Source organism: Oncorhynchus tshawytscha, linkage group LG14, assembly GCF_018296145.1.
Source record: "Oncorhynchus tshawytscha isolate Ot180627B linkage group LG14, Otsh_v2.0, whole genome shotgun sequence".
Lineage (NCBI taxonomy): Eukaryota > Metazoa > Chordata > Actinopteri > Salmoniformes > Salmonidae > Oncorhynchus > Oncorhynchus tshawytscha.
In genome coordinates this window covers 19,483,853-19,500,469 of record NC_056442.1, presented here as the reverse complement: position 1 = coordinate 19,500,469, position 16,617 = coordinate 19,483,853, and the positions used below count along the sequence as shown (strand labels likewise).

Below are 16,617 nucleotides of genomic sequence, written 5' to 3'. Positions count from 1 at the left end.
TTATCTGGAAGATTTCTTTCATAGTTGCACAGTGCTCCCAAAATAAAACCCTGAGTCAAACAGCAAAATACAGTACCAGGCAAAAGTTTGGACACACCTACTCATTTAAGGGTTTTTCTTTACGTTTAACTATTTTCTACATTGTAGAATAATAGTGAAGACATCCAGACTATGAAATAACACATATGGAATCATGTTATAACTTTTAAAAAAGTGTTAAACAAGTAGCCACCATTTGCCTTGATGACAGCTTTGCACACTCTTGGCATTCTGCACACTAGACAGGGTAGCCTAGTGGTTAGAGTGTTGGACTAGAAACCAGAAGGTTGCAAGTTCAAACCCCCGAGCTGACAAGGTACAACTCCCTGAACAGGCAGTTAACCCACTGTTCCTAGGCCGTCATTGAAAATAAGAATTTGTTCTTAACTGACTTGACCAAGTTAAATAAAGGTAAAAAATAAAATAAAAAATGTTCTCTCAACCAGCTTCATGAGGTAGTCACCTTGAATGCATTTCAATTAACAGGTGTGCCTTGTTAAACGTTAATTTGTGGAATTTCTTTCCTTCTTAATGCATTTGAGCCAATCAGTTGTGTTATGACAAGGTAGGGGTGGTATAGAGAAGAAAGCCCTATTTGGTAAAATACCAAGTTCATATTATGGCAAGAACAGCTCAAATAAGCAAAGAGAAATGACAGTCCATCATTACTTTAAGACATGGTCAGTCAAATTTCAAACTTTGAAAGTTTCAACAAGTGCATTTGCATAACCCATCAAGCGCTATGAGGAAACTGGCTCTCATGAGAACTGCCACAAGAAAGGAAAACCCAGAGTTACCTCTGCTGCAGAGGATAAGTTCATTAGTTACCAGCCTCAGAAATTGCAGCCCAAATAAATGCTTCACAGAGTTCAAGTAAAAGACACATCTCAAAATCAACTGTTCAGAGTAGACTGTGTGAATCAGGCCTTCATGGTTGCTGCAAAGAAACCACTACTAAAGGACACCAATAACAAGTGACTTGCTTCGGCCAAGAAGCAATGGACATTAGACAGGTGGAAATCTGACCTTTGGTCTGATGAGTCCAAATTTGGAGATTTTTGGATCCAACTGCAGTGTCTTTGTGAGACGCGGAGTAGGTGAACAGATGATCTCGACATATGTGGTTCCCACCGTGAAGCATGGAGGAGGAGGTGTGATGGTGCTTTGCTGGTGACAATGTCTGTGATTTATTTAGAATTCAAGGCACACTTAACCAGCATGGCTACTACAACGATACACCATCCCATCTGGTTTAAGCTTAGTGGGACTATTATTTGTGGACAATGACCCAACACGCCTCCAGGCAGTGTAAGGGTTATTTGACCAAGGAGGAGAGTGATTGAGTGCTGCATCAGATGACCTGGCCTCCCCAATCCTCCGACCTCAACCCAATTGAGATGGTTTCGGATGAGTTGGACCGCAGAGTGAAGGAAAAGAAGCCAACAAGTGCTCAGCATATGTGAGAACTCCTTCAAGATTGCATTCCAGGTGAAACTGGTTGAGAGAATGCCAAAGCTGTCATCACAGCTACTTTGAAGAATCTAAAATAAAATATATATTTTTTGAATGAGTAGGTGTGTCCAAACTTTTGACTGGTACTGTATATATTGTTGTAAAGAAAATATATTACAGAGCAAGCGGTAAAGCTTCATAGGACATATTTTTTGCCCTGTAACACCTTCGAAAATCAAATCAAGAGTCGGCTTTCTATTCCGCAACAAAGCCTCCTTCACTCACGCCGCCAAACTTACCCTAGTAAAACTGACTATCCTACCGATCCTCGACTTCGGCGATGTCATCTACAAAATTGCTTCCAAAACTCTACTCAGCAAACTGGATGCAGTTTATCACAGTGCCATCCGTTTTGTCACTAAAGCACCTTATACCACCCACCACTGCGACTAGTATGCTCTAGTCGGCTGGCCCTCGCTACATATTCGTCGCCAGACCCACTGGCTCCAGGTCATCTACAAGTCCATGCTAGGTAAAGCTCCGCCTTATCTCAGTTCACTGGTCACGATGGCAACACCCATCCGTAGCACGCGCTCCAGCAGGTGTATCTCACTGATCATCCCTAAAGCCAACACCTCATTTGGCCGCCTTTCGTTCCAGTTCTCTGCTGCCTGTGACTGGAACGAATTGCAAAAATCGCTGAAGTTGGAGACTTTTATCTCCCTCACCAACTTCAAACATCTGCTATCTGAGCAGCTAACCGATCGCTGCAGCTGTACATAGTCTATCGGTAAATAGCCCACCCATTTTTACCTACCTCATCCCCATACTGTTTTTATTTATTTACTTTTCTGCTCTTTTGCACACCAATATCTCTACCTGTACATGACCATCTGATCATTTATCACTCCAGTGTTAATCTGCAAAATTGTAATTATTCGCCTACCTCCTCATGCCTTTTGCACACAATGTATATAGACTCCCCTTTTTTTTCCTACTGTGTTATTGACTTGTTAATTGTTTACTCCATGTGTAACTCTGTTGTCTGTTCACACTGCTATGCTTTATCTTGGCCAGGTCGCAGTTGCAAATGAGAACTTCTCAACTAGCCTACCTGGTTAAATAAAGGTGAAAAAAAATTAAATTAAAATAAATAAAAAATATGAAACATTCTGGAGTCTTAAAGGAGGCCTGGGTAAGGTCAAAATATCATAGAAATGCCATCTTTGATCAATTATGCCAAATTATTAGTTACAAATGTAAAATATATGTAAACAGTTCTTCCCCAAAAATAACCATGCTATGGGTTCCATTTTGTACAAATCCCCAAAATCATGGTATTTTTTATCCTGGTTTCGTGTGAAATCACTTATATGTTCTCCACCTACAGCGATGCTTTACGTTTTTTTTACAAGGATAACCTCAATGTCAGAGCATTTATGAGAATCACACCAGGCCATGAGCATAGGACAACCCCCTCAAGACACTGACGCAAACAAAGGCAATGACACCAGTGTCTACGCACAAGGCAAACAAATCACACACACACACACGTCAGTGTCGCACCTCTTGTTGGAGAGGTGCTGGGGCTCCCTGTATGGGACGGGCATGACCATGGCCTTGTGTGAGCGGGGTTGGGGTGGTGGGGGCCCATAGGGGTCCAGCGCTGAGGGTGGGGGCGCTGTGCAGGCCAGGAGGGCCGGCGGTGCTGTCCCAGCGCCAATCGGGGGGGCGAGGGGAGGGCCGGTACCCTGCTGCCACAGGCTCAGGCTCTGGCTTCTGCTCCATTGTCTTCATCTCATACTCCTCTGTGCAGCCCCTACAGACAGAGAAGGGGAATGGACAGTCAGTGGTACTGCAAGGCTACACCGTTCACACAGATTACACACAAACACCAGACAACAACTAGAAATGTCATAGCTGCTTACAACATGTCAGTGGCTACGCACACACACACACCACACACACACCACACACGCAACCACACACACATGCACGCAACCACACGCAACCACACACACACAACACACACGCGCGCAACCACGAACGCACGCCGTCTCCGTCAGCATATTCCCTTTAGCATCCTCCTCCAACAGCACACACACACACACACACACACACAAGCACTAATGAGCTTCTTCAGGACTCCATCAGGACTCCATCCCCTACTGTAAGGCCCCGGGTCAAGTGTGTGCATTTCTATGAGCGTACGTACAGATAGAAGCCATGACCTGACCTCTCAGTCAGCCAGTTGTCGCTGGACAGAAGCACGGTAAGATAAACCGCTAATCTCATGAAGATTCTCTCGGTCAGCCTTTTATTCCTGTGTATGTGGCCTAGATGGGTCACCGTGCATCGAGTTTATATACACGCAAGGCGTGTGGAAATGGTCGTTGTAGGCTAGACCACTCCAGTTAAACACTTTTATTAGTGCGATAACGGGCTTTTCTTCAACTTCCCCTAAACAGTCACGATCTGGACATTATGAGTCACTGCACTACCAATAATACAATGAAGTGCACATGAATTTTTTTGGGCAAATTCAAAGGAACACCCTCAATTACGTAATATCAGTTTCAGTGGGGTGTTCGTCTCCTTTTCGACTCAAGAGAGAGCGATATAGATCCCTCTTTATCCCGGAGCGGCCTGACAGGTTAAAGAGGAACCACGCCGCCACAGACATCGTACATCGCTGCAACGGGGAGGGAGGGCGGGAGAGGTGAGAGGAGAGGAGGGACAGACGAGGGAAAATATAGAGGAGGAGAGGAGGGACAGACGAGGGAAATATAGAGGAGAGGGAGGGACAGACGAGAGAAAATATTAGAGGAGGAGAGGAGGGACAGACGAGAGAAAATATAGAGGAGGAGAGGAGGGACAGACGAGAGAAATATAGAGGAGAGAGGGGGACAGACGAGAGAAAATATAGAGGAGGAGAGGAGGGACAGACGAGGGAAAATATAGAGGAGGAGAGGAGGGACAGACGAGGGAAAATATAGAGGAGGAGAGGGACAGACGAGGGAAATGTTAGAGGAGGAGAGGAGGGACAGACGAGGGAAATGTTAGAGGAGGAGAGGGGGACAGACGAGGAAAATGTTAGAGGAGGAGAGGAGGGACAGACGAGGGAAATGTTAGAGGAGGAGAGGAGGGACAGACGAGGAAATGTTAGAGGAGGAGAGGAGGGACAGACGAGGGAAATGTTAGAGGAGGAGAGGAGGGACAGACGAGGGAAATGTTAGAGGAGGAGAGGAGGGACAGACGAGAGAAAATATAGAGGAGGAGAGGAGGGACAGACGAGGGAAATGTTAGAGGAGGAGAGGAGTGACAGAGGAGGGACAGACGAGGGAAATGTTAGAGGAGGAGAGGACGGCGGGGGAAGGGAAGAGAGGAGAAAAGAAAGAAAAAAAGAAGGCAGGTAAAGAGAAGGGAAGAAAGGGACAGGGACCTCTCCGTTTCTCTGTGTGTGATCTCTCCCCTATTATTTGACCTGTTAAGCTCAATCACACGGGCCTGGCCACACTAAGCCCAAGACTGCTTCAGAAAACAACACACACACACATACACACCACTACTACTACTACCGCTGCAGGCTAAAGTAAACAGAGCACACACACAGAGGGGACATTGCAACATCACATACACGGTCTGTATGAAAGATACCAGGAGACACTGTATGGGTAGAATGATGGACATATGGTGGTCTCTCGATCAGTCTCAAACACATACCAGTGAGTGTACTAACCAACCTTGTAAGGGGAAAAAAACTTGATCCCACACAAATATAACTGCCAATGTCAAGTCACGAAACAACCCTCACACACACACACACACACACACACACACACACACACACAGACACTCGATAAGAACACGTACGGTGCACACACACCAGAGCACCAACCTTAGAGACAGAAAACACCGGTGCCCACTTCCAGAGACCGCTCCATTGCAATGGCCGGCCTGACAGCTGGAGCGCTCTCTCTCTCACACACACACACACACATTCCGCGAGCAAACACACACCCTCTCTCGCTACTGCATCTCTATATCGCTCTCCTGTCCACAGCGCACACCGGGAGGGGAGAGAAAGAGGAAGAAGTGAAGGCAGTTCTCTTTTCTCTCTCCCACCCACTTGGCTTCTCCCACCTGAGAGGTGTTCAGACACGTCTTCCCATCCAAGCTCCTCTACGCCGCTGCCCTACTGTCCACACACTGCCTCTCTCTCCCTCCTCTTCTACCCTCTTCATTCAAACAGAGCACGCGGTTTTCATTAATCGCCTCTATATATTTATTTTTTTCCCCGCAGATTCCAGGCCTTAATCTCATGCAATCTGTTTTCCTGGCACACTATAGAAAACGAGCGTGATAGAGAGAGAGGGGTGGGGGTGAAAAAGAGAGGGCGGAACAGAAAGAGTGAAATACAAGACTAATTATGTAGTGTGTGTAGAGTGAGCGTGTGTGTGTGCGTGCAAGTGTGTGTGTGTGTATGTGTATCAAATGGGTTTAAGTCATGCAATTAAACTGCCTTAAACATTAAAGAAGTCCAACCACTGTGCCATCACACAGCCCCGGCAGCACAATTACTGTATTTAGCAAACCCCAACTCAATCAAGAACAGACATCCTGCTCCATGTGACCCTGACTACGGAGCAGCACACTCGGAGGGGGGGTCCAAAATGGCTCCCTATTCCCTATATAGTGCACCACTTTTAACCAGAGCCCTATGGGCCCTATTCGAAAGTCTTTGCACTAAATAGGGGAAAGGGTGCCATTTGGGACACACCCAAGCTGGGCTATATATCGAGTAGAGACTAGTCCCACTGTGTGTAGTCAGTGCGTATTCATCTCAGTAACATTCAACCCCACACTATTTAATAGAGCCTCATTATCCCACTGTACTCAAGGCCCATACTCAGATGAAAGGTTGAGAGGAACGGAGCCAACAAGAGAAAAGAGATGGGGGAAGGGGATATTGCAAGAGAGATAAAGAGTGAGAGGCAATACAGGCAGACAGCGAGAAGGGGAATAAGAAAGCTTGAAAGGAGATTGTGTACTCATTCCATTGATTGTTACTTCGTTCTATCCATCTCTTTCTTTCCCTCTCCTCTTTCACCACGTCCAGGAATTCACACATGTTCAGACCATGTGCCTCTCGCCTCTCTTTCACACACTCCCACTCAAAAGTCTCCACAGAACAGAGACGTCTGGCCAGCATATCTCAGCTCTGTTGGTGTTGCTGTGTGTTGTGACTCCTCTCTCTCTGCAACACATCCTTCGGAGGCAGGATGATGCTTTGACACAAACCCATTCATATTCACATACAGACACTCAAAACGCACACACACACTCAAACACATGGGCACAAACACACTGACCTGCGGGGCCCTCCCTCCTCGTAGGGCGGTATGATCACCACTTTAACGGTGACCGACGTCCTCAGTAGGTCGATCATCTGCTCGTGTGTCAGGGTTACCGCGGCAACCTTGCAGATCTCCACCAACCGGCTGCCCTGCCTCAGCCCCGCCTGCCAGGCAAAGCCGTACTCCTCCACCTAAAGCAGGTTAAAAAAAAGATGTAAAAAAATAAAAATAAAAAATATATATGTAATATGAATTTTTATGGATTTGACATGACTTCACAGAAATATATTTTTTGAAGGAATGGAAAAGTACCTCGGCCACGGTGCCATCCAGCCTGACGTGGAACCCCAGCTGTCCCAGGCCATTCCTCCTCAGAGTCATATCCACCGTCTCACAGCCCACCGTCAGCGCCTGGGGAGAGAGGGAGGGAGGAGAGCCTAGGAGCTTTAAGCAAATAAAAAGGCTTCAAAAAGACTGGTGGTTTTAAATGCATCATTAAATACATAAATCACACAAAACAGCCAAACATGGATTTTTGTTTCAGAACCAGTTTTGAACCGCCCCTTAGCAAGAATCACGGTCACCTTAGCCTGGGTGGCTGTCTGTCTGCTTTAGCAAACTCTTAATTGTCTTACGTAACAATGTAGGGAAGAGGTACCCAGGCTATTTCTTCTAGAAAAAAAATCCAGTTGAACTCTTCCCTACACCGGTGCCTCTTATACCACCATACATGTGGTAAACCTTCCACAGCTCTATGACCTCTGCCCGCTCACCTTTAACCTCTGCACCACCTCCCTGATGTCCTGAGCAAAGCCCTCGGGGACTCGGACGGCGATGTGGTCTCCTCTCCCGTAGAAGATCTTCAGCGCCAGCCTCTCCGGCGTCCAGCCGATCACGTCGACGCAGAAGCAGTTGAACACCACTTCCTTGGTGTTGCAGTCTGCCAGGAGGATGTACTCTGCCGACACGCCCAGAGCGCAGGAGATCTCCGTCCCGCCGCCACTGAAGTCCTGGGCCAGCACCCTCCACGCCACCGCCCCGGCCGCTCCCAACTCGGCCCCCTCCCTCGCCCGCGCCCGCTCTCTCTTCTTCGACGCCAGCGAGATGAGGTTGTTGAGTTTGCCCGCGGAGTCGAGCGGCGTACTGCTCACACAGTTCTCGGCTAAGTCTCTGAGGTACTCCTGTCGTGTGCGCGTGGCCATGGTGTGGAACTTCTCAGACTTGTGCGCGGCGCTCTCTGCATTGATCACCTTGGCCAAAAGGAAGTTGCGGAAGGCTTCAGGGTCACGGAACGTCACCCCGCTGGGGATGGGCGGGCCGAAGGGAGGCACGTCCTTCATGCGCGTCACAGCCACACTGAGGAGAGAGGAGTAAAAAAATAAAAAAAACATCAACAAACCCACCAATAACAGCAGCATAATGAATGCCATGGTGAGAGTTGGTGTGTCCCCCCCCCCCTACCTGTAGCAAGTGCCGTCGGAGCAGGGGTTGTGCACGCGGACGATGACGAACACATGCTGGAAGTGGGAGCGGATGTTCTGAGGGGTGAAGGGCAGCGCTCCCGGCTCCTGGAAGATTATTGTGACGATGTCGTTCCCTATGTGCCTCTTCCTCAGGAGCTGAGGGAGAAAAAGGAGAGGGGGGGGTGAGAAGGAGCAAAAAGGAACATGTGAAAGAGGGAGACAGAAAGGAGTGCGAGCGAGGGTGGAGGTAAGCACACAGAGTTGGCAGAGGGAGAGACAGACCGAAGCAGAAGGAGGGAGGAGAGTGAGCGGGGGAGACAGAACAAGTACAAATGAACATGAGTGAGCCAGATTTGGCACTATGAGCTCACTTGACTCACTATCGCACCATTATATTGTTAGGGAATATAAGGTAGCTTCAGTTTGAAGGGGGTTTCATCCTCCAGGGCTTTTTTCAGGAGTTTATTTTGTATTATTTTAACCATGTGACCTGATTAGGAAAAACAGGTCCCATCATAACCCTAAAATGAATCACTGTCAATACCTTATAGGGTCCAGAGTTTTCCTAGTTAGGTTAACATAAGGAAAAACTCCAGGCCCCAGAAGGAAAGTCAGTGTGCAGTTGTCAGGTATCGTCAGGTATGTGATGATCAGGGCTTTATTCAGGAATATTTCTTTGGCTACTTTGATGTGTCAAGTGGGCGAGATACAGTCTGTTTGACTTGATGAATTTTGAGATGTCTGAGTTTAAGTTCATAGAGAAACTCGTTGTCCAAACCTACGATGGTGCAGCTGTAATGGAATGTATCTGCTATTTGTATTTACAGCGAAGTCCCCTCTTGTTCCCTGAGTAAGAGGTGATGACTACTCCACTCCACTACCATTGTCAACTTTCTTCTGACATGAACTGAAGCCACGTCTCATGTGTCCGCTCATCCACTGTTACATTTAATGTTTCCTCTCCAAGTACTGTGAGTACACCTATCAATTTCGTCTCATTACTGTATGTAGAGTCAATTACATACACAATCACATTACACATCATTGATTTTACTCCTTGCTTGGACTAACTCATTCTTAGATATTTTGTCTAACTGTGTAGTGTGATTGTTTTTAGCCTTCCCAGTCAAATCCTGTCCAGCACTGGTCAAGCCTCTGAACACCTCAACTCATGCCTCATACCCTCATTCAATCACTGCTGTGATCCCTTTCCAACACGGTGTAAGTAGCCCTCTCATTCCCCATAACACTGTACAATAAATGTATTTTTTAAATGCTTTAGGTTAAAATAATTCGTCTTTGACGATTTTTGAAAAACACTTTGTCGTCTCCATGCGTTCCGCGCCTATACCGTGGGTCTCCCATCCTCCTCCATTTTTCAGGTCACCAGTCTCCACTGGTGTGAATGTCAGTCACACAGTGACAGAATCCATCCTGTGTCTATTTGCAGTGTAGCAGTGTGAAAGTGTCAATTATATATGACAGCATAAAGCTCACACACACACACACACACACACACACACACACACACACACACACACACACACACACACACACACACACACACACACACACACACACACACACACACACACACACACACACACACACACACACACACACACACACACACATTCTGCCTGGGGCTGGACAACTGTCAGGGGCCCCTGGGGTCCGGATGTACTGGAGATCCTCCTCTCCTCTCTAGGCCCTTGCCCTTAGTCACATTCACCTCTTCTCTTGCTCTCTTTTTGACTCTCCTCCTCTCTCTGGCACATAACATGACTCTTTATTGACTACCTGACTCTCTAACAGGTCTCTTCCCTCTCCTCTCTGAGTGAGGGTTTATTGGTGATCTACACTGACACCTAGAGGTTGCACGGCAGAAGTAAAACATGTTGCTGCTGTTGCCTTTGCGCCCCTGGATGGAGTAAGTGTGCTGAATATTCATCTATTCTCTACCATTGTACCATTTACAAACCCACACGCCTATAAAAGTAGTTCAGTCAGGCACACATATAGCGTAACCACAGAGTTTTTGTACCCAGAGGCGCAACGTCGCGATACTTCTGGGAATGCGTCTGGAAGCCGACTTAACAGACCAGGGTTTGGCAGACAATGGGAGGAAGTCGTCCTTAGTTGTTCATTTTCTCGAATTCTAAAGGCAAAACCTAGATTTGAGCAAATATCTTAAGTAGCTGGACCTGTCATTACTACAACCTTGTGAAACTGACTGGTATGATTTTCTTTTAATATCGGAGGAGTGACTTTAATTTGACAGCCTGCACATGCGTAATTCGGCAAGGCATGACCGTTAGACCCGATGGAGGGTTTTTGCAAATGAGCTATGCTAGCTAACGTCGCCTTCAAGTGTGATTGGGGATTTCTATTGTAGAAGCAGTTTCTGCCGATCTTTATACTGTACAGTCTTTGGCGTAACCAAAGACTGCACAGTATGAAGACTGTACATTATGAAGATACATTGTTTATATTTTATTCATCAAACTCATTATTTAATGGAAGACATACAAGACCACTGATAATCTCCCTCGATCTGGGGCTCCACGCAAGATCTCACCCCATGGGGTCAAAATGATCACAAGAACAGTGAGCAAAAATCCCAGAACCACACGGGGGGACCTAGTGAATGACCTACAGAGAGCTGGGCCCAAAGTAACAAAGCCTACCATCGGTAACACACTACGCCGCCAGGGACTGAAATCCTGCAGTGCCAGACGTGTCCCCCTGCTTAAGCCAGTACATGTCCAGGCCCGTCTGAAGTTTGCTAGAGAGCATTTGGACCTAGTGAATGACCTGCAGAGAGCTGGGACCAAAGTAACAAAGCCTACCATCAGTAACACACTACGCCGCCAGGGACTCAAATCCTGCAGAGCCAGACGTGTCCCCCTGCTTAAGCCAGTACATGTCCAGGCCCGTCTGAAGTTTGCTAGAGAGCATTTGGTTGATCCAGAAGAAGATTGGGAAAATGTCACATGGTCAAATGAAACCAAAATATAACTTTTTTGGGAGAACTTGCACAATTGTTGGCTGACTAAATACTTTTTTGCCCCACTGTATAGTGGATACATTCTAATAGTTGCTAATACATGCTAACTGTTGCTAACAGCAACATTTTTGTCAGTCAAGGGGTCTGAATACTTTGGAATGCACTGTATGTGAATTAGTAGGTTATGAAAACTCAGTTTCAGCTACAGTGGGGCAAAAAACTATTTAGTCAGCAACCAGTCCGTGTTGCCCAGCAACAGCCCCAAAACATCACTGCTCTAGAGGAGATCTGCATGGAGGAATGGGCCAAAATACCAGCAACAGTGTGTGAAAACCTTGTGAAGACTTACAGAAAACGTTTGACCTCTGTCATTGCCAACAAAGGGTATATAACAAAGTATTGAGATAAACTTTTGTTATTGACCAAATACTTATTTTCCACCATAATTTACAAATAAATTCATTAAAAATCCTACAATGTGATTTTCTGGATTTTTTTTCTCACATTTTGTCTGTCATAGTTGAAGTGTACCTATAATGAAAATCAAAGGCCTCTCCCATATTTTTGAGTGGGAGACCTTGCACAATTGGTGGCTGACTAAATATATATATATGAAGTGCTCAGTGACTTTCAACGTGGCACAGTCATAGGATGCCACCTTTCCAACAAGTTAGGTTTGTCAAATTTCTGCCCTGCTAGAGCTGCCCAGGTCAACTGTAAGTGCTGTTATTGTGAGGTGGAAACATCTAAGAGGAACAACGGCTCAGCCACAAAGTGGTAGGCCACACAAGCTCACAGAACTGGACCGCTGAGTGCTGAAGAGTGTAAAAAGCACCTGTCCTCGGTCACTATTCAAAACTGCCTCTGGAAGCAACATCAGCACAAAAACTGTTTGTCTGGAGCTTCATGAAATGGGTTTCCATGGCCGAGCAGCTGCACACAAGACTTAGATTATTATGAGCAATGCCAAGCGTCGGCTGGAGTTGTGTAAAGCTCGCCGCAATTGGACTCTGGAGCAGTGGAAACGTGTCCTCTGGAGTGATGAATCATACTTCACAATCTGGCAGTCCAACGGACGAATCTGGTTTTGGCGGGTGCCAGAACACGACCTGCCAGAATGCATAGTGCCAACTGTAAAGTTTGGTGGATGAAGAATAATGGAATGGGGCTGCTTTTCATGGTTCGGGCTAGGCCCCTTAGTTCCAGTGAAGTGAAATCTGAATGCTACAGCATACAATGACATTCTAGACAATTCTGTGCTTCCAACTTTGTGGCAACAGTTTGGGGAAGCACCTTTCCTTGTTTCAGCAATGCCCCAATGCACAAATTGAGGTCCATACAGAAATGATTTGTCTAGGTCAGTGTGGAAGAACTTGACTGGCCTGCACAGAGCCCTGACCTCAACCCCATCGAACACTTTTGGGATGAATTGGAACACCCCGACTGCGAGCCAGACCTAAATCGCCCAACATCAGTGCCCGACCTCACTAATGCTCTTGTGGCCGAATGGAAGCTCGTCCCAGCAGCAATGTTCCAACATCTAGTGGAATGCCTTCCCAGAACAGTAGAGGCTGGTATAACAGCAAAGGGGGAGGACCAACCTCATATTAATACCATGCATACCAAATATATCACTAGCCACTTTAAACAATGCTACCTTATATAATGTTACTTACCCTACATTGTTCATCTCTTATGCATACGTTGATACTGTACTCTATATCATCGACTGCATCCTTATGTAATACATGTATCACTAGCCACTTTAACTATGCCACTTGGTTTACATACTTATCTCATATGTATATACTGTACTCGATATCATCTACTGTATCTTGCCTATGCTGCTCTGTACCATCACTCATTCATATATCCTTATGTACATATTCTTTATCCCCTTACACTGTGTATAAGACAGTAGTTTTTTTGGAATTGTTAGTTAGATTACTTGCTCGTTATTACTGCATTGTCGGAACTAGAAGCACAAGCATTTCGCTACACTCGCATTAACATCTGCTAACCATGTGTATGTGACAAATAAAATTTGATTTGATTTGATGCAGGTGTCCACATACTTTTGACCAGGTGGTGTATGTGCTAGCAACAGTTACTGTACAGTTGGCATGTATTTAATGAACATAGATACCGTTAGCAGCACATTACAAATATAAGCACACTCGTGGGGTTTATATGACCTTGTACATTCACCCACATTAAGTTCTCATGAAAACACTTGGGCATACACGCGCACACAAGAAATGCCGAGCTTAACAACCGACGCACAGTTTCACTCGCACACACCGTTAACACAGCGCCCTGAGGGATATGTCGGAAGGCAGCTCTATTTAGAGCAGAAAGGGAAACCTAGAGCCCGAGCCCCACCCAGCTTCGATCCAGTTATAAGAGAGAGAGAGAGAGAAAGAGAGAGGCGTGAAAAGGCCATTCAAAAAGGGAACAAAGACTCCAGGAAAAAGACCACAGACACAGAATTGAAGAGGAACGCCAGTCTAAAAAGAGAGGGAGAGAAGTTCTATATCACGAGCAGAAGCAATTGTCCATGTCCGAGCCAGACAAACTATAGATCAGAGCTGTAACAAAACCACATTACACAAACACAAGACAGTTTATAACCCTTCCAGTCTCTGTCCGCCATGTGTCTTCTGAATCTGAGCTATGACACTCAACGGTGACACTCGGTCGGACGTCCAAAGGATTAGTGAGACTTTGACAATGGCCACGCCACCATGAGTACCCTTTTGGTCATCTGGAATTAGTGCCTGACCCCTGTAACTACACCTGTGGGATTGACCAGACAACAATACTAGATAGAAGGGGAGTTGAAGGTGTTTGGGGTGGGCTGTGGTAGACCATGCTGTGTGTGTGTGTGTGTGTTGGTCTCACCTGCTGTGGGTTGTTGGGCATGTAGGGCAGCATGGTGGACACGTGGAACATGACCTCATAGCCCTGGTAGGTGGTGTACAGGGAGTGGGTTCCCGTCGAGTCAGCTGGGGGAAACCGAGAGAGAGAGAGAGCAACACACACAAACATACGCACAAGCAAACACGCGGTCAACGTTCCGTTATCCTGTCCCAGTTCAGCACCAGGGCATGAACTCAACAAATAAAGGAACACCACATCAAAAAGAAAAACACAGTCTGTCGAGACTCTTTCTAAACGGTTGACATCACAGGCTGTGACGCAGCAACAGTGTTTTTATATCCATGAGCCATTTGACAGGAATCACTCATTTTACTCAGTGTTCACACCTGGGCCTTAAGTTCCATCATTACATGATTGCAAAAACTACATTTAACCATTAGGAAGGCATGCAGAAAACTGTGCTGACATTGGGCACGCACATTCGCCTGCACACACACCCTACTACGCACCCCCCCCCACACACACAAACAAGACACAAACACAAACACCCTACCCTCCCACACACACAGACACGTACTCTTAGTGTCCAGCTGGGCGGCGTAGTTGGTGAAGCCTCGGAGGTACACCTGCTCCCCTAGCAGGTCCATGAAGGCAGAGAAGGCGGGCGTGGCCTCTTCGTTGTTATACATCTCCTCTTCGGTGCTCTGCCCTGCCCGACACAGCAGCACTCCCACCTTGTGCTTCTGACTCAGCTACACCGGAGAAGAAACAAATATTAGGCCGCATTCACACGCGGCTGCCGCTCCCCTGGCTCAAACAGAGACACACCTGTCTGGCGTTTATGACTGTAGCTACAGGAGGTGATATCAGAGGTGACAAAAAGACACAGACCATGGCCCGCCTGAGACCATGGCCCGCCAACTCACCCCCTGTTCGTCCAGTTTGAGGAGCTGCTCGGTGACCTTGGGCGTGCTGAGAGCCAGGCGCAGGCAGGACACACTGAGCTCCGGGACCACCTGCTCCAGCACCTCCTTCAGGGGGAGACCCCGCACCGTGCCGTGCCTTCCCGTGGAGGCCACCGCATCCTCCAGGATGGACCCCCGCAACGTCACCAGCTACACACACACACACACACACACACACACACACACACACACACACACACACACACACACACACACACACACACACGGAGGACATGGGAGTGATAGAGATATGAAACACACACAAAAAGGTAAGATGAGATGTACTTTATTGTCCATTAACTTGCAGAGAACTTGCTCATATCTATGTCTCTGGAAGTTGTTTTGAGACATTGAGAAAAAGGACAAATGTCTTCAGTAGATGAATATCTGCAATCTTTAAAAGCTTCTTACTGCCATGCACCTGAGTGAACCCTACAGGGGAGACCGGTACTCGGGGTGTTTCCAGACAGCGGGGCTATAATAATCTCAGGTGCTGAGAGAGCTGTATTTTATTCAATGTATTCAGAGAGACCACGGCACCGTGCTTCATTAAAACTGCAACACACTGCCGAGGAGCTGGAGGGGATGAGAAAGTGCTTCAAATTAACGAAGTCAAGGGTTTTTGTCGTGGGGGAAAAGAAACCCCCTAAATAGTGCACGTTAAATTCCACCTATTCAGATGACCTTCTGGCACAACACAGAGCTACTCAAGTCGTTTCTCAGATGCTGAGCCAATAGTTGCCAATAACCTGTCGAACTATTCATATCGTGTTGCCCCAGGTGAACTTTAACCTCTGACAATTGTCTCCAACCCAATCTCTCCCCCTGGGAGGCAGGATGGGGAACCCTTATGTTGGTGTCCAGTAGTGGCTGACTGCACCAACCTGGGGCATCTGTAGGGTATGTGTAACAATGTGTTTGAGTGCACGTGGACGAGTGCGATTGAGTGTGCATCGTGTGGTTATAGCATGCTGTGTCAGCCTTGTTCAAACTTCAATGAGTGAGGGAAGGGGGGGGCTGTGAGCTGTCTGTCTGTGTCTGTCTGTCTGTGTGTGGGAACCAAGGACAGGCCTGAGTGGAGCGTCTGTGTGAGCTAATCTCTGTAGACACAGGCGGCGGAGCGGCCCATTGTTCCATAGGGGCTAAGGCGAGGAGGCCAGGCAGCCATGTAATCCAGCTAAAAACAACAGGGAGGGCAGCAGTTAGCCAGAGGGGCACAGTCACGGCACTCACTGGACACTACTGGAAAGGACTATTAAGATGGCTATTTGTGCAGTGGTCAGTCAATCTGTCAATCAGTCTCTGAGTATTCATACCCCTGGACTTTTTCCACATTTTGTTACGCTACAGCCTTATTCTAAAATAGAGTGAATTAGTCCCAACCCTCCCATCAATCTACACACAATACCTCATAATGACAAAGCAAAAAACGGAAGCGCGGGGGGACATATCAC

The 16,617-nt window shown here is 47.0% G+C and overlaps 1 protein-coding gene across 1 annotated transcript in view; it reads right to left on the bottom strand.

The window, feature by feature from the left end:
* Positions 1 to 16,617, bottom strand: part of LOC112266744 (signal-induced proliferation-associated 1-like protein 3) — a 103,713-nt gene that overhangs the window by 17,992 nt on the left and 69,104 nt on the right. The window contains exons 5-12 of the mRNA XM_042296650.1: positions 15,125 to 15,313; positions 14,776 to 14,950; positions 14,220 to 14,323; positions 8,310 to 8,467; positions 7,622 to 8,204; positions 7,161 to 7,259; positions 6,864 to 7,039; positions 3,058 to 3,310 (exon numbers count right to left, since the gene is read on the bottom strand). Of these exons, the coding sequence (XP_042152584.1) occupies positions 3,058 to 3,310; positions 6,864 to 7,039; positions 7,161 to 7,259; positions 7,622 to 8,204; positions 8,310 to 8,467; positions 14,220 to 14,323; positions 14,776 to 14,950; positions 15,125 to 15,313 (1,737 nt within the window). The remainder of the gene's footprint in view (positions 1 to 3,057; positions 3,311 to 6,863; positions 7,040 to 7,160; positions 7,260 to 7,621; positions 8,205 to 8,309; positions 8,468 to 14,219; positions 14,324 to 14,775; positions 14,951 to 15,124; positions 15,314 to 16,617) is intronic.